The sequence below is a fragment of the Nanorana parkeri genome, unplaced genomic scaffold (assembly GCF_000935625.1).
Source record: "Nanorana parkeri isolate BGI_ZX_2015 unplaced genomic scaffold, ASM93562v1 scaffold119, whole genome shotgun sequence".
NCBI lineage: Eukaryota > Metazoa > Chordata > Amphibia > Anura > Dicroglossidae > Nanorana > Nanorana parkeri.
The window spans coordinates 204023-221957 of NW_017306387.1; the positions used below are offsets into that span (position 1 = coordinate 204023).

The 17935-nt window shown below is 41.8% G+C and overlaps 1 protein-coding gene across 1 annotated transcript in view; it reads left to right on the plus strand.

Annotated features, from left to right (window-relative positions):
- The first annotated feature begins 1437 nt into the window (after positions 1-1437).
- The window catches only part of PDZD7 (PDZ domain containing 7), a 40300-nt gene continuing 23802 nt past the window's right edge, over positions 1438-17935 (plus strand). The window contains exons 1-6 of the mRNA XM_018553414.1: positions 1438-1645; positions 4208-4348; positions 8286-8460; positions 10431-10607; positions 13981-14128; positions 16797-16857. Of these exons, the coding sequence (XP_018408916.1) occupies positions 1453-1645; positions 4208-4348; positions 8286-8460; positions 10431-10607; positions 13981-14128; positions 16797-16857 (895 nt within the window). The 5' untranslated portion in view covers positions 1438-1452. The remainder of the gene's footprint in view (positions 1646-4207; positions 4349-8285; positions 8461-10430; positions 10608-13980; positions 14129-16796; positions 16858-17935) is intronic.

Consider the following 17935-nt stretch of genomic DNA (forward strand, 5'->3'; position numbering starts at 1 on the left):
GGCTGCCCCTGCATTGCAAGGGTTAACTGCTTGTTTATGCCTAGGACACAGGAAAAAGCTGTTTTACCTGATCCCCACTCCCACCGGCTCCCTCTAGGCTGCTAGACCTGTCCCACAGCATCTTCTTCCCTGCACTCCAGAGGTATAAGGACCGGTGACGTCATCAAGTACAATGCAGGCTCCATATCTCTGCATTGTACATGAGGCTGGAGAAGAGCAGAATGCTGACTGACAGGTGAGTAGGGATCAGGTAAGTAAATCAGCTTTTTCCTGTCACCTAGGCAGAAAAGTAAAACTTTCAATTTCCCTGGAGTTGGGCTTTAACCTTTAATGTAATTTCAATATTTTTAAATCTGCAGCATTCATTAAAATAATACCTGGTGATCCTCCCCTGAATGTTAAGGAACTTCCTGTATAGGGTGACAACAATCTGTACCTGCCTCCCAATTGTGCACCTGGATTGTTACCCTGTCACAGGAACTTAGGATGGAGATTACAAGTGGCCATTTCAACACACATTCTGCAAGGCATGGCCCACTGCTCTAAGGAAATCCGACTTAAACAATACCATCGCTGGAGTACATGCATGTGGACAGGAAGCAGGTCTGGGAGATCAGCAACACTGAGGTGAAAACAATATTTGTTTTTTAAAGGCTAGGTTTTATGATACAAGTGACCCCTACAATGGGCATCATGGTTCCTGCAGTCAACCCATACGTCACTACTGTGTTTTACCTAGTGGAAAGGTAAATATAAAGCCTGTTTCTACGGTTGTAATATTTGAGTGTTGTGCCAGGGTTGCTTTAACACACAAACAGCAATAAAAGGTATTTTTATCATAGAAAGGGAAAATGTTACAAACTCTGTTTACCTGTTGGGAAGATTCCACTTTCAGTGGGGCCACTGAAAAAAAACATTCAAAAGTCCAATGTTAGAACCACTAAATTGTGAATGTCGGGTGCTTAGCTCTGGTGGGGAAGGAGGGACTCCTTTTGGTGTCTGAACTTCATTACAATTAATAGATTGTTAATAGTTAATGTGGCAAATTCACGTTAAGGTTTATTATATAACACTGATGTGAACACCAAATAGCTAAATACATAAGTCCACATATACTTCCGTTGTACTGAATTTATACCTAAAAGCTAATTTAAAGCAAAATAAATAGAAAAAGAGCATATACCTGTTGAAAAGAAAATTCTAACTATGTATTGCCTGTTTTTGTAGGTCAAGAAAGGCTGGATCTCGATTTCCAGTAAGCGAAATGGAATCTTTTGAATTTCAGGAAATGTTCTGAAGACATGCTTGCCTTCAGTATGCTCGTTATTTACCTCTTTTGGTGGGAGATAACATGAAGGGGTTCCACATTTAACAGCACTGATGTTCATTTCTCCATCAAGATCACTTATCAGGCTCTAGGATCCCTATGAGTTGCTGCCACATACTGCCGTCATGGCACATGCTATTGAAGTGGATGACAATGAGATGACCCAAGATGATTACCCTGGAAGCTCCAGGAGAGACTCTTCACTTAAGGCCCGCCACCTATTCCGCAGGCTGAACAGGCCGGGGAATGGACACCCCAAAGGGCTTCGAGCTACTTCACCAATGGGAAGGGTCATCCTGATAAACTCACCGTTAGAAGGTAAACTCCTCTTTTATCCGTAGTGAGTTATTGTACGATTATTTTTAATCATACAAAAACTTGCCAACACTACTGGATCAAATCCCAGAGTACATTTGATTCCCATAAAGAGGATCTCTCAAGAAACCTTTAAGGGCATTTGTAATACTTTATAATAGTTAGATTATTGCCGCAGCCTAACCAAGGATACCTACAGTATTTGCTTTCATTCTGAGATACATTCTTTTCTTCTCAGTGTAGTGCATTCTCAGTGTGACTGCCGGTCCAACAAAGGCTGTCCTTTCTCCTGTGTGAGCCCCGTGTGAAGGTAAACACTATCTCTAGGCTAGAGAAAATCTGTCAATTGACAGATCATTTAGGTTTCTTTCATGCACTCTAGACATGACCTTTGTCAAAGCCAAGGTACATTTTCAGTTTAAATTGGCTTAAAGTGTGTTTTCTTTAAAAAGCAGCCACAGCCTTAATCGAAAAGCCTGCCCCCTGCCAGCATGCTGCAGAGTGGGACTCATGTTCTTTGTGTGTAAGCAGGGGTTTGTCTGCAGATGTCTAACACTTCCTGCTGAAATAATTACAGAGCCCTCAATCAGCAGGGGGCATGAGCATTGCTGATTGTAGAGCAAAGGTAGGGGGCATGTCTGACTTCTGCAGAGACATCACTGTTTCTCCACAGAGAGCAAGGGTCCCATTTGGCATCGTGCTGGCTGGAGATAGACTTTTCTACCCATGCTGTGGTTGCTTTCTAAAGAAAGCAAACTATAAGAGCTCTATTTATCAATGTTTTCGTAAAACATTGATAAATTGACTCCCAAGACTGCACACCTTTTGCTTTGATGCACCTGGAATGTGTTTAGCTGGTTTAAACTGAAAGTTTAATTGGGCTTTAGATGGCAGTTTCTTGACTGTCTCTTTCATCTCCTGCCTCAGTTTAGTGCAGATAACATCTTGTCAGTCTTGAGAATGAGGGGTCACTTCTGCTAAGACTGGACAAACAGCAATTCATGAGAGATATTCCTGCACTGTTAAACAATTAAAGATTAGAGATTTAGATTATTACTAATGCTTATTTAAGAGCACATTCCCAGCCACAGCAACCCAGTATGGTTCCAGCAGATGCAAGACTGTTGGGTTGTGTTTGCTTATGGCTAATTAGCAGAGTTGAAATATCTGAAAAACATATCGGTAAGTTAAAGCTTTTATTTTGTGTTGATGTCCTGATTATATGGGCTATCCAAATTAGTATAGCCAAAACTGTTGGATAGAATAAGGAAGGGTTAAAACCCCTGTCAGTTTCTTTTTTGCTGTATGTGTCCCATTGGGGAGATTAATTGTCGGTTCTGGAGACACAATAGGAAGTAAAACGGAAATCTCCACAAAGTAAGGTGGATTTCTTCATTAGATAGTTGTCACTGGAACAATTGTCCCTATTGAAATAATCTGGTTACATCTGTGAGATACTGTGTGTGTGTGTGTGTGTATATATATATTATATATATATTATCCATTAATGTGGCGGGCACATTACAGGGAGTTGGTATGTTTTGTAACCTCTGCTCAGATTCACATTATAAAAACCTTTAGCCACACAATATTTCCCACCCTTAGTAACATCCTTATGTTAGATCACCTTTTTGCAGGAAGACATTTCCTTCACAGAATAATTTAAAAATGAGTACATAACCTTATATTATTTGACTATTACTACTGTTAATGAAGAAAATGTGTGTCCAATAGTTATACAGAAAAAAGCTGAATGTCTGACACCTGTAGGCACGTGCCTATTGTGCCTAACAGTGAATCTATAGCTCTGCTTCTGCATCTTTTTCTTATATGTTATGATAGAGTTGCCCTGCTTTGTGAAAGATTTATTAAAGAGGAATGACAAGGGCTGGCCTGTTAACTGCCTAAACTCATACACAGATTTCTCATGCTCGGAGCTTGCAGCATGCAAGGACATGTAGCCGACTTCATTTGAATTTTGACTCTCTGGCTGATATTTCAAAATTGGAAAAACTAAGAATGCCTTTAACTTCTTCTGGTCATCAGGGATGTGTGATTGCCTGGCAATTCGGTGACTTGGCAGTGAGTGGATACATACAGATGTTGCTGGTTTGCCTCTAGTCTACATGTTTGGCAACCATGACCTCCTTACTTCAGATTGATTCAACTTTTCACCTGTTATCCATGGCAATCTCTGCTGCTTTGATGGTTGTAAACCAGCCATACTGTGAAGCATAGTTAAATCATCTCTGCTGTATCATCAGCTATGTCATCTGGCAGCAAGGTTCTTCATAGCCAGTCCAGTTTGGTGTGGTGGAAAATCTCTGACATTAAATACTCTATTCACCAAGTGCACAACAGAGATCAAACATCGCCAGAATCAAGTAGGAAAGTCATGATAGTACAGTGATGACCTTATCTTGATGATTAGATCTCCTGTTAATGATAGATCTGCCCACCTATGGCCAGACTTACTGTTACAATACTTTGTGTATAATGCATGGTAATAGGGCAGCTTTAGTATTAGTAGAATATATAGATTAATATGTCTTAATTGCTTTGCAGCCAACAGTGATGAGAGTGATTCAATCCTTGCCATCACAGTTGACAAAACTCCAGATGGAAAATTGGGGTTCAGCGTCCGAGGGGGATCAGAGCACGGCCTTGGGATCTTTGTCAGTAAAGTGGAAGAAGGAAGCAGTGCAGGTAAGACAAACAGTATATGTTAATGAGTGATGTGCCCATAAGTTGTCTCTCATTGTATACACAATCATGTTTTAAAGCTTTCTTTGATGTGAATATCTCTTATTTTGTTTGCTTTTGTTTGTATCTGGCTACCGACAAAATGGGCTTCATCATAAGTGATGCTTGGGGGATGCTGAAGAGAAGGAATCTCCAGTTACCAGGGTCTTTCTTTGTTTCCAATTTGACCACCTAGGGAATAGAGAAATACACCATGGTAGCTAAAGACTGTCCTTCAAGCATGCACATCACTCAGCTTGCCCTGTGTGCCTTTGGTTGCCTGGTGTTAAATGAGCCAATGAACAATATAAACAGACTTATGTATTAAAGTTTAACACAAGCTGCTATGCCAGTACACAGGAGGGTATGTCTTTATAGTGGTCTGTCGTACAGCTGTGCATTTTCTGAAATAGAATAAAATCTGAAGTTAAATAGTATTAAATCTATTTATGCCTCACTCACAGCCATTGTGCATGTTGTGGTTGGTTAGAGTTAGGGCTTGTTCCCACCATGCGCATTTCAGGAGCAGAGCAGTTACAGACCGGATCAAAACTTGCGTCCAATGTATTCTAATGGTATTTTGGGCTCTAGTTTACATAGCAGCGTCCATTACAGAGCATGTAAAACAACTGTTGCAAGCCCTACTTTACCCGCACTGGAATGTTCTGGAACGCATGCAAACACATCAAAACTGCATACAAACGCCCTGGAACGCACTGAAGGCCCATTTTAAACTAAAAAAAACAAAACGGCCCAGAACGCATCAAAAACGCGGTATAACACACTGCCCTGCATGTGCAGAAACTCATGCATATCTGGTCTGCATTTGGTGTGAACAATATATCTATAGATATATATCTATATATATATATCTATAGATATATATCCATAGATATATATCTATATATCTATAGATATATATACCTATATGTACAGTATATATAACAAATCATACACTAAAACAGGAATGCACAAATCACAGGAGCTCAGTATCCTTAAAAATGACAGCTGCCCCCTAACTTTTGGGTTTTTCTCTAGTCTAGTAGCTGGGAAAGTATCTGTACTTGCACTTGTACCTGTAGCAAGTATGGTACTTGGTATCTGCGCATCCTGAGAGCAGAGCATAACAATTATTTGTAGCTGTAAATCCTGAGTTTAAACTGCTCCTTATAAAGTAGTAACCGCTAACCAGCCATAGTACAGTCTGCCATATACAGTGCATAACTGGTGGGCTGTACTATGGTAGTAGTTCTCTAATGCTGCACAACTCCATCTTTTAATCTGGAAGCTAGCAATATACACATATGAGTGGACTGAAGGTGAAGTGAGTTTAAGTGTAGCAAATGTAGTGGTTATTTTAAACTTCCAGTAATGTGCAGTGGAGTTTGAAAATAAGTAGAGCTTATTTTTCATATGTTTGGATATGGCAAGATCTTTGCACTTGAGAATCCAAGACTATCCAAGTCTGCAAAGCATTGAAACTAGGGATGCACCGATACCAGTTTTCGGTATCGAGTACGAGTACTGATAAAAAAAATTTAGGTACTCGCCAATACCGAGTAATGGTGCCGTGTGCCCAGATTATCAGGAAGTCGGGCGGCGGATCATGACCCGTTGCCCGGCTTCCTGATTGCCTGTGAAGCCATTGTTTTAGCGAAAGAACACTGGCTTCACTTGCTGAGGCTGCCTGGCTTCCTGACCAATCAGCGAGTTATGAGGTGCCGTCTGGCTTCCTGATTGGCCTACCAAAAAGTAAAGCTGGCTTCCTAGCCAATCAGGAAGCCAGGCCGCGCATCATGACCCGCCTCCTGGCTCCCTGATTGGCTAGGAAACCGGTTTCACTTGTTCCTAGGCAGCATGGCTTCCTGACCGATCAGGAAGCTGGGAGGCGGGTCATTACATGTAGTAGTATCAGTATCAGTGCATCCCTAATTGAAACCACAATCAGTGGATCACTGTTACAATGCTTTGAGTCCCACAGACTCTTCCTCCTAGCCCACGTCCATACCGAGGTACAGACTTTATTATTATTACATAGTATTTATATAGCGCCAACAGTTTGCGCAGCACTTTACAATGTAAGGAAGACATTACAATACAATTCAAGACAAGATGGTAAGGAGGGCCCTGCCCCTGAGGGCTTACAATCTGAAAGGGAGGGGGAAATGAGGGGGGCTTTCAGCTAAGAGACAGGAGGAAGCATTGAGTAGTACAAGTCCCTCTGCTGTGGTAGTCTATCTATTCACAGATCCTGTCAAGAACTGATTAGGCATACACTTGGCTCTTCCCCATGCCTGCAGTGTTTCTGGTACCTGCCACGCTCTGCAGTGATTAAATAAAAGTAGCCATTTACTGACGCCTATGGAGATCTACTGATTTTCCTACATTCTGCAGAACAGCACAGGGATCAGAAGCAAGGTTGGAGGAGAACCAGTTTTCTAATTCAGTATATCTAGTAAAGGTTGGATTTCTTATTTAGTCCAATCTGATTTTATTCAAATTTTCAAAATACAACAAAGTATAACAATGTAAAAAAAACAATAAGAACAAAAGTGCTCAGGAAATTCAAAGAGTACAAGTAATGGCCACTAGGCCACTAAGAATAAACAGTACAAAGTAGTATGGAGCAAACTGGAGTTCCAGTTGAGGCTTCCTCGGGCAGCAGTCTACGGCCCCATCAAAACTTGGGACACAGTTGTAGGAAGAACAAAATGAGTCAATGAGTGTCGATGCCGATTGGATTTCTTATTTAAAGCTGAACTCCAGGCTGGAGAAAAAATGACCCTTGCAGTGGGGCGGCTTCCACACTGCAAAGGTTAAATGTCTATTTTAAAACTAAACACTAAAGGTGATCAGCGCCAGTAAGTGTAATGTGGAAATATGAGCTACCAAGCACTAAGGATATAACTAAATATCTGTAAAATGTGAAAAAACAATATTGTGCCGAGCTAATAATCATACATATCTAATAAATTAAAACATATTCACTTGTTATCATCACTCACTGGGTGGAGGTGAAGGTCTGCCTGCATTGTGTGATCATCCTTACCTGAGAGTTATATGCACATTGGCTGCGAATCATCTGAGGAATTTTTTGCACAATCACCATTGTTTGCGTTTGTTTTTTTCCTTGGGACTTTTTTTGCCTATATTGCTTTTTTGTATGTGTGTAGATATTTCTTATGCCTCATTTGTTTGAAGGCTCATATATGTGACTCATTTATATATGTTTTAATTTATTAGATATGTATGATTATTAGCTCGGCACAATATTGTTTTTTAAATGTCTATTTTGTCTTTGGGGGATAAGAATGAGCACAATACTTTCCTTATGTCTTGTTCACCTGGCAGCTGGCTCTCTGCTCCTCTCTCCAACACTCCTGAGATATGGAGGGGTCCTCGCCGTACCCCTGTACAACACAGGACCACTGATCCTGCATTGTACATGATGACATTGGAGAGCTGCGACTGGTCGGTCATAAAAGATGAACTGCTTAATGGGACCAGTCGTACAAAGAGGAGAGTGTTTTTAGGAGTGAGAAATGTAATTATTTCACCTTTTTTTATATCCCCATAGACAAAAAGAGCATTTATTCCTTGCGGTGCAGTGGGGACCCCACTGCAAGGGTAACTTTTTCTCCAGCCCAGAGCCCAGCTTGGAGGATGAGAGGATTTACCTTTGGAGTTCCCTAAATTGTAGACATGCTCTTGGCCTGTGGCCCATTGCATTTATATAGTTGCTGAAAATCTCAATGAATCCTTGTGTCCTCATAATATACAGTAGTAAGTAAGCCATGTATTACATTTAGTTACTTCAAGAATAATTAATATTTACTTAGAAATAATGATATGGCATGTCCTGTTGTGACTAAGCTTTAACATCTATCTGATCTCTTTACAGATCTGGCAGGTCTGTGTGTCGGAGATAAGATCGCCGAGGTGAATGGTGTTAGTTTAGAGAGTATAACTATGGGTAGTGCAGTCAAAGTACTCACTGGGAACAACCGTCTACGTATGATGGTGAGACGGATGGGAAAAGTGCCAGGGATTAAGTTCTCCAGAGAAAAGACCACATGGTAAGCAGAGCTGCCCTCTTCATTCACATCCTACCGGCTATTGTTAGCCGTTCTAGGTAACCAAAAATCACAATGTATCACCTCTATGGACCAAAGAGAGCGTGTCAGGTTCATTAGAGGATCACAATATTGAGTTTCACCACAAGGGCTCGTGTCTGTGTGAACTCTGACCGGATGACATGCAGCTTATATACACTTTGCAGTGTCACCTGGACCTTCCCCCTATACACAATTATTATTTAATAAAATGGAAGTAGGTTACCCATGGCAACAAGTCACAGATTTACATTGATTGCCCTAACACTGTAAACTGACAGGAAATTAAAGGAACCTATTTTATCTAAGTCTGTGAAGGTTCTCATTCCTCCAGGTCATGGTATATCTGTAAAAAATAGGTCAAGGCAACTTCACTTGCTGTACTTTTCTTGAAGACGTTTCACTGGTCATCCAACCAGCTTTCTCAATTCAGAATGACTTGTACAAAAATTATCTGGGAATAAATATGGTGAATGTTGCTCCAATCCACATAATCTGTTAATCGCAACCAAGTGTTGATTGCAAATGCAATAATTGGAGTCTAGGAGGTGTTATTAACCTTCCCAGAGAGAGGGGTTAAAACAGCATTGCATGTGGCAGACAATAGATGTCTCACCCCCCACCACCACCTCTATTCAAGCTTGGCTTCTCCATTTTTACATAAATGGCCTCTTTCACACCGCTTTTAAACCAGTCATCCTCCCTGTCTAGGATGCGTACTTGACTGTCTTCAAAGGAGTGACCTTTTTCCTTTAGATGTAGGTATACTGCCGAATCCTGACCAGAGGGTTTTGCTCTTCTATGCTGTCACTGTACCATACACTGGTGTAGCTGCTGTTTTGTTACACCGACATACAATTCTGAGCACTCCTCACTGCACTGGACTGCATACACAATGTTGTTCATAGTTCACAGCATAGAAAAGACTTGTTGTTTATTTTTTAAATGTTTATGTCTCCATTGGAGAGTTTCCCTTCCCTTTCTGGCTATGTAAACATTTATAAATCCTGGTTAATCCATGGCAGATTAGAAAAATTGTGCTTCAATTTTCCCCTGATTCCCCGAATCTTAAAGGAGAACTATGAGGCGAGTGCTTTTCACTCATCCTCATAGTTCTAGCCGACCTGTGACAATGAAACTGTCACAGGTCGGCTCAGTAGATCGGGAAGTGAGCGAACACATACCGGCGTTCGCTCACTTCTCGATCCTGTCACAGCACAGAGCCGTGACAGGGGAGGGACTGGATTCCCCCCTCCCCGCTCCGATCCTCCAGCACTGAACTGCGGAACGGACGGGGGAGGGGGCGGGTACAGCTCGCTCTCCCTCTAGATAGGCAGAGCCAGCTGTCACTCACGCAGCTGGGCGGATCCAGACATAATTGTCGGGATCCGCTTCAGCTGCGGCGTCTCAGTATATAGCGAGCTGTAGCTCGCGGTATACTGAGCTTAGGGTGACGGGAGGACGCTAGTTTGTGTCCTCCCGTTACCCTTAGGAGAACTATGGGGAAAAGCCCTAACCCCATGATTCTCCTTTAAAGTGACACTAAACTCAGGAGCTATAACTTAAAAATGCATTCAAGTACACTAACTTTTAACAAAAATGTAACTTTTTCGGCCATCACTTGGCTGTTGAGTGATGCACAAATAAAATACATTTTTGTTCATAGTTAAGGTCTTTGAACGCATTTTTAAGATTTAACTCCTGAGTTTAGTGGCACTTTAGGTATTGCAGATTGATTTACTTATTCCCAATTAAAATATTATTTGTATTTAGTAAAACAATAAATAAAATAAGCTTCTTTATACCATGACAGGCTGTTGTGAGAGACATCATAAGATGCTGAAAGATGCATGTAGCTCCCCAGTTACTGTTTGGAAATCTCCACCACAGTCTGTTAGATGGTGATCTGTCTTATAACATCTTCTTCAATCCAGGGTGGATGTGCTGCGGAAGAGGCTAATAGTAGAGAAGGGCAGCTCGACGCCATCAGACAGCAGCTCTGAGGATGGAATGAGAAGGATTGTTCACCTCTATACATCATCTGATGATACTTGTTGGGGATTTAACATCCGAGGAGGGAAGGAATTTGGACTGGGGATCTTTGTTTCAAAGTAGGTGTACTGTAATAATTACGAGAATAAAAAGTTATTTTTACTATTAACTACCAGCACTGATGCCAGGGAACCACGAAAGCGCACAGAGCCAAGTACATCAGCAGTTATATGTACTGAACAGCATGTGTCCATGCTCTGAATCCAATTCCTTTTTTTTCTTCCTTTAAAGAAAAAATATATTTCTATCAAGAAAATATTTTCGGAAAACTGAAAATCTCCTGTGCTGTGACCTTAAATATGCATATGATGTCAGTTAAAGCAACCTTGCAAGTAATAAAAAAAAGTGCTTGGATATTTTTTTTTCTTTTTAAATATAATTTGTTCCTATTTCATCGTATCTAAATTTTCCCCATGAAACCGTAGTCAGCAGGACAGGAAGTGAGGGTAAATCTCTCTAACAGACCAGGATAGAGAGTAGGAGTAAAAATCCTGATAGGAGTTCTAATCTTCCCCACCCCCTATCTAAAAGTAAACTCCCCATTACCCAGGATTCAAGCAAACAGAACTCCCAAGCACTCAGAAAAAAAATGTTTTTGCCAGTTGCTTGATAGACATGTGGACACTAAATGTATTTAGTTGCTAAGAAAATTCTCTGTTTACATCTTGCGGCAGCCAACGGCTAGATTCCGCAGCTGGTAGGTGAATGTAAACAATGGGCAGTGGGTGTGTGCAATATTATTATTATTATTCAGAATTTATATAGCGCCAACAGTTTGCGCAGCTCTTTACAACATAAGGAAGACATTACAATCACAATACAATTCAAGACAAGATGGTAAGGAGGGCCCTGCCCCTGAGGGCTTACAATCTAAAAGGGAGGGGGAAGTGATACATGAGGAGGTAGCTTTGTAGGGATTAATTGTCTGAGAACGTGATGGTTGAGCGGTTAGTTTGAGGTGGGATAGGCTTCCTTGAAGAGATTAGTCTTAAGGGATCACCTAAAGGCAGTCAGAGTGGGAGACAGATGGACAGGTTGGGGTAAAGAGTTCCAGAGGATGGGAGAGACTCTAGTGAAGTCCTGGAGGCGAGCATGGGAGGAGTTGACAAGGGAGCTGGAAAGCAGAAGGTATTTTGAAGAGCGGAGGGGACCGTTAGGATGATGCTTTGAGACAAGGTTTGATATATAGCCGGGAGCAGAGTTGTGGATGGCTTTGAGAAGAAAGGGGAGGGGGGGGGGGGGGGGTTGTTTGAGAGGTAATAGTAACTCTCAAGCAACCACAAACTATAGTTATCCGCCATCTACCAATCCCCATGGGTATCGGATAACTGGGAGTTTACTGTATGAGGTTTACTCATAGTTCTAGCCGACCTGTGACAATGAGACTGTCACAGGTCGGCTACTAAAAGCCTTAACCCGATAGTTCTCCTTTAAGGTGCACTTTTTTGTATCGTTTTTATTTATTTTGTTCCTCAATTTTTTGTGTTGCATTAAAAAAATTACAAAATAAAAAGTCTTTAATTTGTAAATAACTTTACATTGCTTTGTACCAGTATTGTAATTTTAGTGTCGTTGTTAGCAGGATAAATTATAGTCAAACATTTATGCTTTTTATATACATTTGTTTTTTAAACTAACACTGCTCAAAGTAAAAAAAGAAAAAGTGCATTTTTTGTCTGTAGATTGCATAGGAAATTAAATCATTTTTACAAGACAACAGACCCATAGTAGAAATGTAAAAATTGCTCTGAACCATAAAGGGTATACAGATAAAAGAGCTGAAGTGGTTAAATAAGTCCTGATCCAATCGTAATGCATTAGTTTCCTTATAAAAACTCACTATCCAAAAAACAGGTTCACAAGTTCCTGAGGATCAGGTCTTAGTGTTATATGGCACTGCACTTGGGCTGTCTTTATTGTCCTTAGGTAAAGCATTCTTCCCATGCAATGCACAATAATTTGTATGCTACACTGACCGATCCAAACCACTTACAGCTGGGTACTATACCCTGCAATGCCTGGATTTGCCAGTTGGCAACCCTGGCAAAAAAAACCCCAGGAGGATTGGGTTGTCCAGTAGTTTCTTGTAATCATCCCTGTTTAAATGAGGCTGCAAAATGTACATACAGTACCCTGCACTCCAATAATTCATTGGCTTACAGCGGTACAGTAAATAAATGCCATTTCACTGGACGTAGAATGTATAAATTATTCGGACTTTCTTGTTCTTTGTATATCAGCACTGCTTTTTTGTGCTACCAATCCAGTGCCGGGCATGGGCCATGAGGTTGGCACAATGATGTGTGTACATGTGTATGGCATTTTTTAATGTTGGGGTTCTTACTTGTGTGTTTATATGCTTTAGATAATGGAGCCTGGCAGAATAGACATATCTTCATGTACTTAAGATATTGAAGATCTTTCTACAGCTGCTGACAGGTATCTCATAGGACAGTTCAGTCATTTTCTTGTATTACTTCCCTATGGGCATGAGGGGGAAGGGAATGTTCCAAATCTGGCATTTGTCAGAAAGGCCGCAATGCCTCATGGCATAATCATTCTTGTATTACATCAGGAATAGGCAACCTCAGCACTCCAGCTGCTGTGAAACTACAAATCCAATGATGCCTCTGGGAGTCATGGTTGTGGCTGTCAGAGTCTTGCAATGCCTCCTGGAACCTGTAGTATTACAGCAGATGGAGTGCAAAGGTTGCCCACCCTCTGGGGCATCCACATAATGAGGCAGCCAAATAATGTAGGGTGAGTCCTGTCTACCCCTGTATTACATTCTGCATAGGGACCTTAAAGCTGAACTCCAGACAGATAACAAAAATGCTGCTATGCAATAATTAATGCATCCTTAAATGTATTTTTTAAATGTAAACATTGTAAGTTCATGGATATGACTTGGTATCAGCCTCTTGCAGTCCCTGTGCAGCAAAGTTCAGAGAGAGGGAAGTAGGAGCAGCACAAGCAGGTGTGTTACCGTGCAAGGAGCATACTGATAGGGAAAGAGCGGAATGTCAGATAGATAAGTTCATCAGTGTCTATCAGATCAGGTCCCCTCCTCTGCAAAGCAGAACTGTGCTGTGTGGTAGAGCTTTGTAAATCTCAAGGCTGGATGGACCCTAATCGTATATGTGTGTTTTGCATCTGTGTATTTGACTGCTTGCCTGTATTTCCGCTTTTATACTGTAATTAGCTGACTACAGTGCCAGCGCATAAACTGTACTTTTCTTATGGGCTGGTATAAATTCTGTTTTTTATTACTGGTTGGGCAGTGTCAATATCTACAACTTGACATAATTTTAGTTTTTTAAATGTGACTGCTTCTTATCTCCACTGTTTTCTTGAAGTATTACTCTAGGTTCCCCAATCCAAAGCAATGTGTTTACAGTTATATAGAAACAATTGTGTCTTCTTTTTTTGCAGGATTGATCCGGGTGGAATAGCAGAAGAAAGGGGTATTAAAGTCGGCGATCAGGTTCTTGGGGCCAATGGAATTAACTTTGAAGATATAAGCCATAGCAAGGCAGTTGAAGTGCTAAAGGGGTTAACTCACATCATGCTCACAATAAAGGTACCTATAGCCATCATTAATAATGGCTTTGTTATCTTAATTAACATGTGTCTTTGTTCCCAGTGGTGACATACTCCCTCTTGGTTTGTTCTTGTGACCATTTTCAAGAGGACCGAAAGTAATAGGAAATCCAAAATTGTACAGATGTCAAAACGGTGAGGGCAAATCTTTCAGTAGTGACATATTCTCTGGTGACAACTGTCTAAGGCCTTGTTTAGACCAGTGGCTGAGGGGCAGTAAACCCAGGCGGTTGTTCCGGGGTATTAAAGGAGAATTATGACCTAAGGGCAAATAAAAATACCCCTTACCTTGATTGTAGTACGGTAGCATTCTTCCTTTTTTCTAAAGTCGCAGCACATCACGGATAAAATTCTCAAAACCTGTAGTAAACGGCCATCTTCAGCCCTGCTCCGAGCTCCTTTCCTGTTAGGGGGCGCTAAGTCTGAAGTGAAAAGGCAGCAGCAAGAGACTGAAAGAAATAAACGGACTCAGCCTCCCTGCACATTTCAGTGCTCTTTCCCCTCTCTCATCAGCGATCCCAGTAATTAGGATGTCAGCGTCACACGGGGAGAGAGAGAGAGGATAAAGAGCCATCCCTCTCTCCATCATTTACCAGAAATGGGCAAGTCCATATATGGTGACTGATGTCACTAGGTATCCCTGTAGACTGGCAAGCATCCGATCAGCAGGGATCCCCAGTGACATCATTCATCATATATGGACTAGCCCATATGTGGTAAATGATGAAGAGAGAGAGAGGGGGTCCTTCTCCTATCTCTCTCTCCCTGCCCTGTGTGACGCTGACATCAATCAAATCACTGGGGATCGCTGATGAGAGAGGGGAAAGAGGGCTTTCTCTTCAGCATTTACTACAAATGGACAAGTCCATATTTGGTGAATTATGTCACTTGGGATCCCTGCAGACTGGCAAGCATCCGATCAGCAGGGATCTCCAGTGACATCATTCACCATATATGGATTTGCCCATCTGTGATAAATTATGAAGAGAGAGCTTCTGACCCGGAACAAGATCTTCTCAGTGCACTGCACACTACACGTGAAGTAGGCGATGCAGATGGAGAGGAGGAGGGAGGGGATCAAGGGCTACACAGCAGCGTGTCTGGAAGGCTGGCACAGAGGACGGGGACATGCAGGTAAGGAGAGAGCTGCGTGCACAGAGCTGCTGCGCATGTCCATATATTCGTGGACGCACAGCAGCTCTCAAGAATCACTGTCAGTCACAGTGACGAAGATTAGTGGGGAGGATCCCGACAGTATTTACAGATCTTTCCTCATTGCGGCCCTTAGCCCCGCCCACCATCTTAAAGAAGGGTTTACAGGCTTAGGGTGCATTTTAGCTAATAGTTGTAAATTACACAATTTACTTATTTAGCCTAAGGGATGCAATAATAAAGAAAAGATAGAACCCCATAGTTCTCCTTTAACGCTCTTTAGCCGCCCGCTGCAATGTTAGAATTGTGGCCGGACAGCACTGTATAGATTGCCGCAGCTATGAAGCTTTTCTGCTTGGTGAAAATTATACAGTATGTCATGTTGGCAGGCAGTGCCATCTGCTAAGGTGGGGAAGTTTTTTAATTTGTCAATGCTCCAAGCTCTTACCACTACCTGGGGAAGGGAGTTCCACTTTTTGCCGCCCTGACTATAAAGTTCCCCCTCCACAGTTTGGATTAAATCTTTCCTGCAACATTAAATTGTGTCCTCCTGTCCTTTTTGGGGACCTAAATTAATCAAATTGCTATCGCCCTTATAATTACCATTGATTAATTTGTAGACCGTGATTTGGAGCTCACCTGGTGACAAGGCAGCATGGAGATGGCTTCCCGGCTTATCAGGAAGCCGGGCGGCGGGTCATTACATGCCGCCTGGCTTCCTTAATGGAACTTCAACCATCGGTTTTCGGTGTCTGTGAGTACCGAAAAAAAATATCGGTACTCGATACTGAAAAAACGTTATCAGTGCATCCCTAATCTATGCTCCCAGTTGGCGTTGTTCTGTAAAGCAGTGCTAAAAGCTGTGAGTATATGAAACAGAAACCTTAACAACCAGACTTATTTACTATAACCAGATCAGTTGATAAGTCTTTCTATGTATGAATATCCTCAAAGCTTTTTTGCATTCCAATGTTTTTGGTCTTCAGGTACCTGTCCAACTTTTCAGGAAGGAGAGGTAAGCAGCTGTCCAAATGAACATGATCCATAATGGACCAGGGTCAAGATGCTTACACACCAGTATGCAGCAAACATGTACACAAGTAGAGGACTTGTGTAGGGTGAATGGGTGAATTACAGCATGAAAACCTGATGTCTGCAGCAACTGATCATTTAAACTATATGTTTAACTAGGCTTTGTTAAATCTGTAGATTAGGCAAAAAGAGCATTGAACTGAGAAACTAGTGAAACGCAGAGTATGTTTCCAGGTAAATGACTTGCCACTAATTACCTCCACACTACAATAATTGAACATCACCCAGCCTGCGTCTCAAGGCATTGCTGGGTCATTTACTTAAGGCTCTGTGTATTCAGTTTCATCTGTGAAGAGGAATGTATTATTCATCACGCAGACCTATCATGTTTTACTTTCTGCAGTCCATCTTGTGTTTGTAGGTATGTGTGTGTTTATTTCTAATTCATGGCTGTATTTTTTCAGGAGATGGGAATGTACCCTGCGTACAAAGAGATGATTGCAGAGTATTGTTGGTTTAATCGATGTAAGTACCTGAGAGCGGAGCTAGTGAGTGACGTTGTAAGGGGTTCCTAGGACAATCATTTCTCCATTAAAATGAAATGGCAATTTGGTAATATTCACAACCATTCACAACCTTTGCTTGGTTGCTTTTACATCTGTGTGTTTCCCAGTGTTTTTACCAGAGGCATGGTAAAAATCTATTATTTTCCTGATGCAGTGAGGAGTTGTACAACCAGCAGTCACGCATTTTTGTTCCGAGCGTTAAATACAAATTAATGGCCCTACAGAAAATAATGCTACCGTGTTTCCCCGAAAGTAAGACATCCCCCGAAAATAAGACCTAGCGCTATCTTCTGGGATGTCTGTAATATAAGACCTACCCCGAAAATAAGACCTAGTTCGGTGGTAGGTCTTATATTACAGACATCCCTGAAGATAGCGCTAGATCTTAAGCAGTATTACATTGTGGTACCGTGCGTTCCAGTGCAGGTGATCGCACTCCAGGCGTTAGGTGTGTTTGGGGAGCCATTGAAATGAATGGCATTGCAAGGCACCTCCCGCAGCAGAATTTGTAAGGCTGAAACTGAAAATGACTTTTTTTCCCCCCACCTTTTTATAAAAAAAAAAAAATTAATAATCGTTTGTATTATATTAGACATTTTAATAAGTTTCATGGATTTAGTTCCTCCTCTGCTGATTGACAGCAGGCAGTGGGCAGGTGCAATAGCCAGCCTGCTATTGGCTATATCAAACTGCAATAACCAATAGCAGTCTGGCTATTGCACACCCATATATTATATTGTACAGATTTCACCCACTGTGTCACTTCCTCATGTCACATTCAGCCACCTTCCCTGGCCCATTAAGCAGCACCCACACTCTATGTCCTGACCCGCCCCTTCTCTAGCATCTTTCTTGCAGAGCTGTGCTGGCACCCTGACAGCCAGTCTGTGTCCCCTTCGATGCCCTCTGCCGATACAGGCGGGGAAAGCAGTGGAGATCCAAGGGGACACAGACCACAGTGGGATCCCAGTGGGAAGGAAAGCAACTGAGCAGAGTTGCTGCAGTGGCAGCGGCCGAGGGGCGGTGTTGGCAGTATC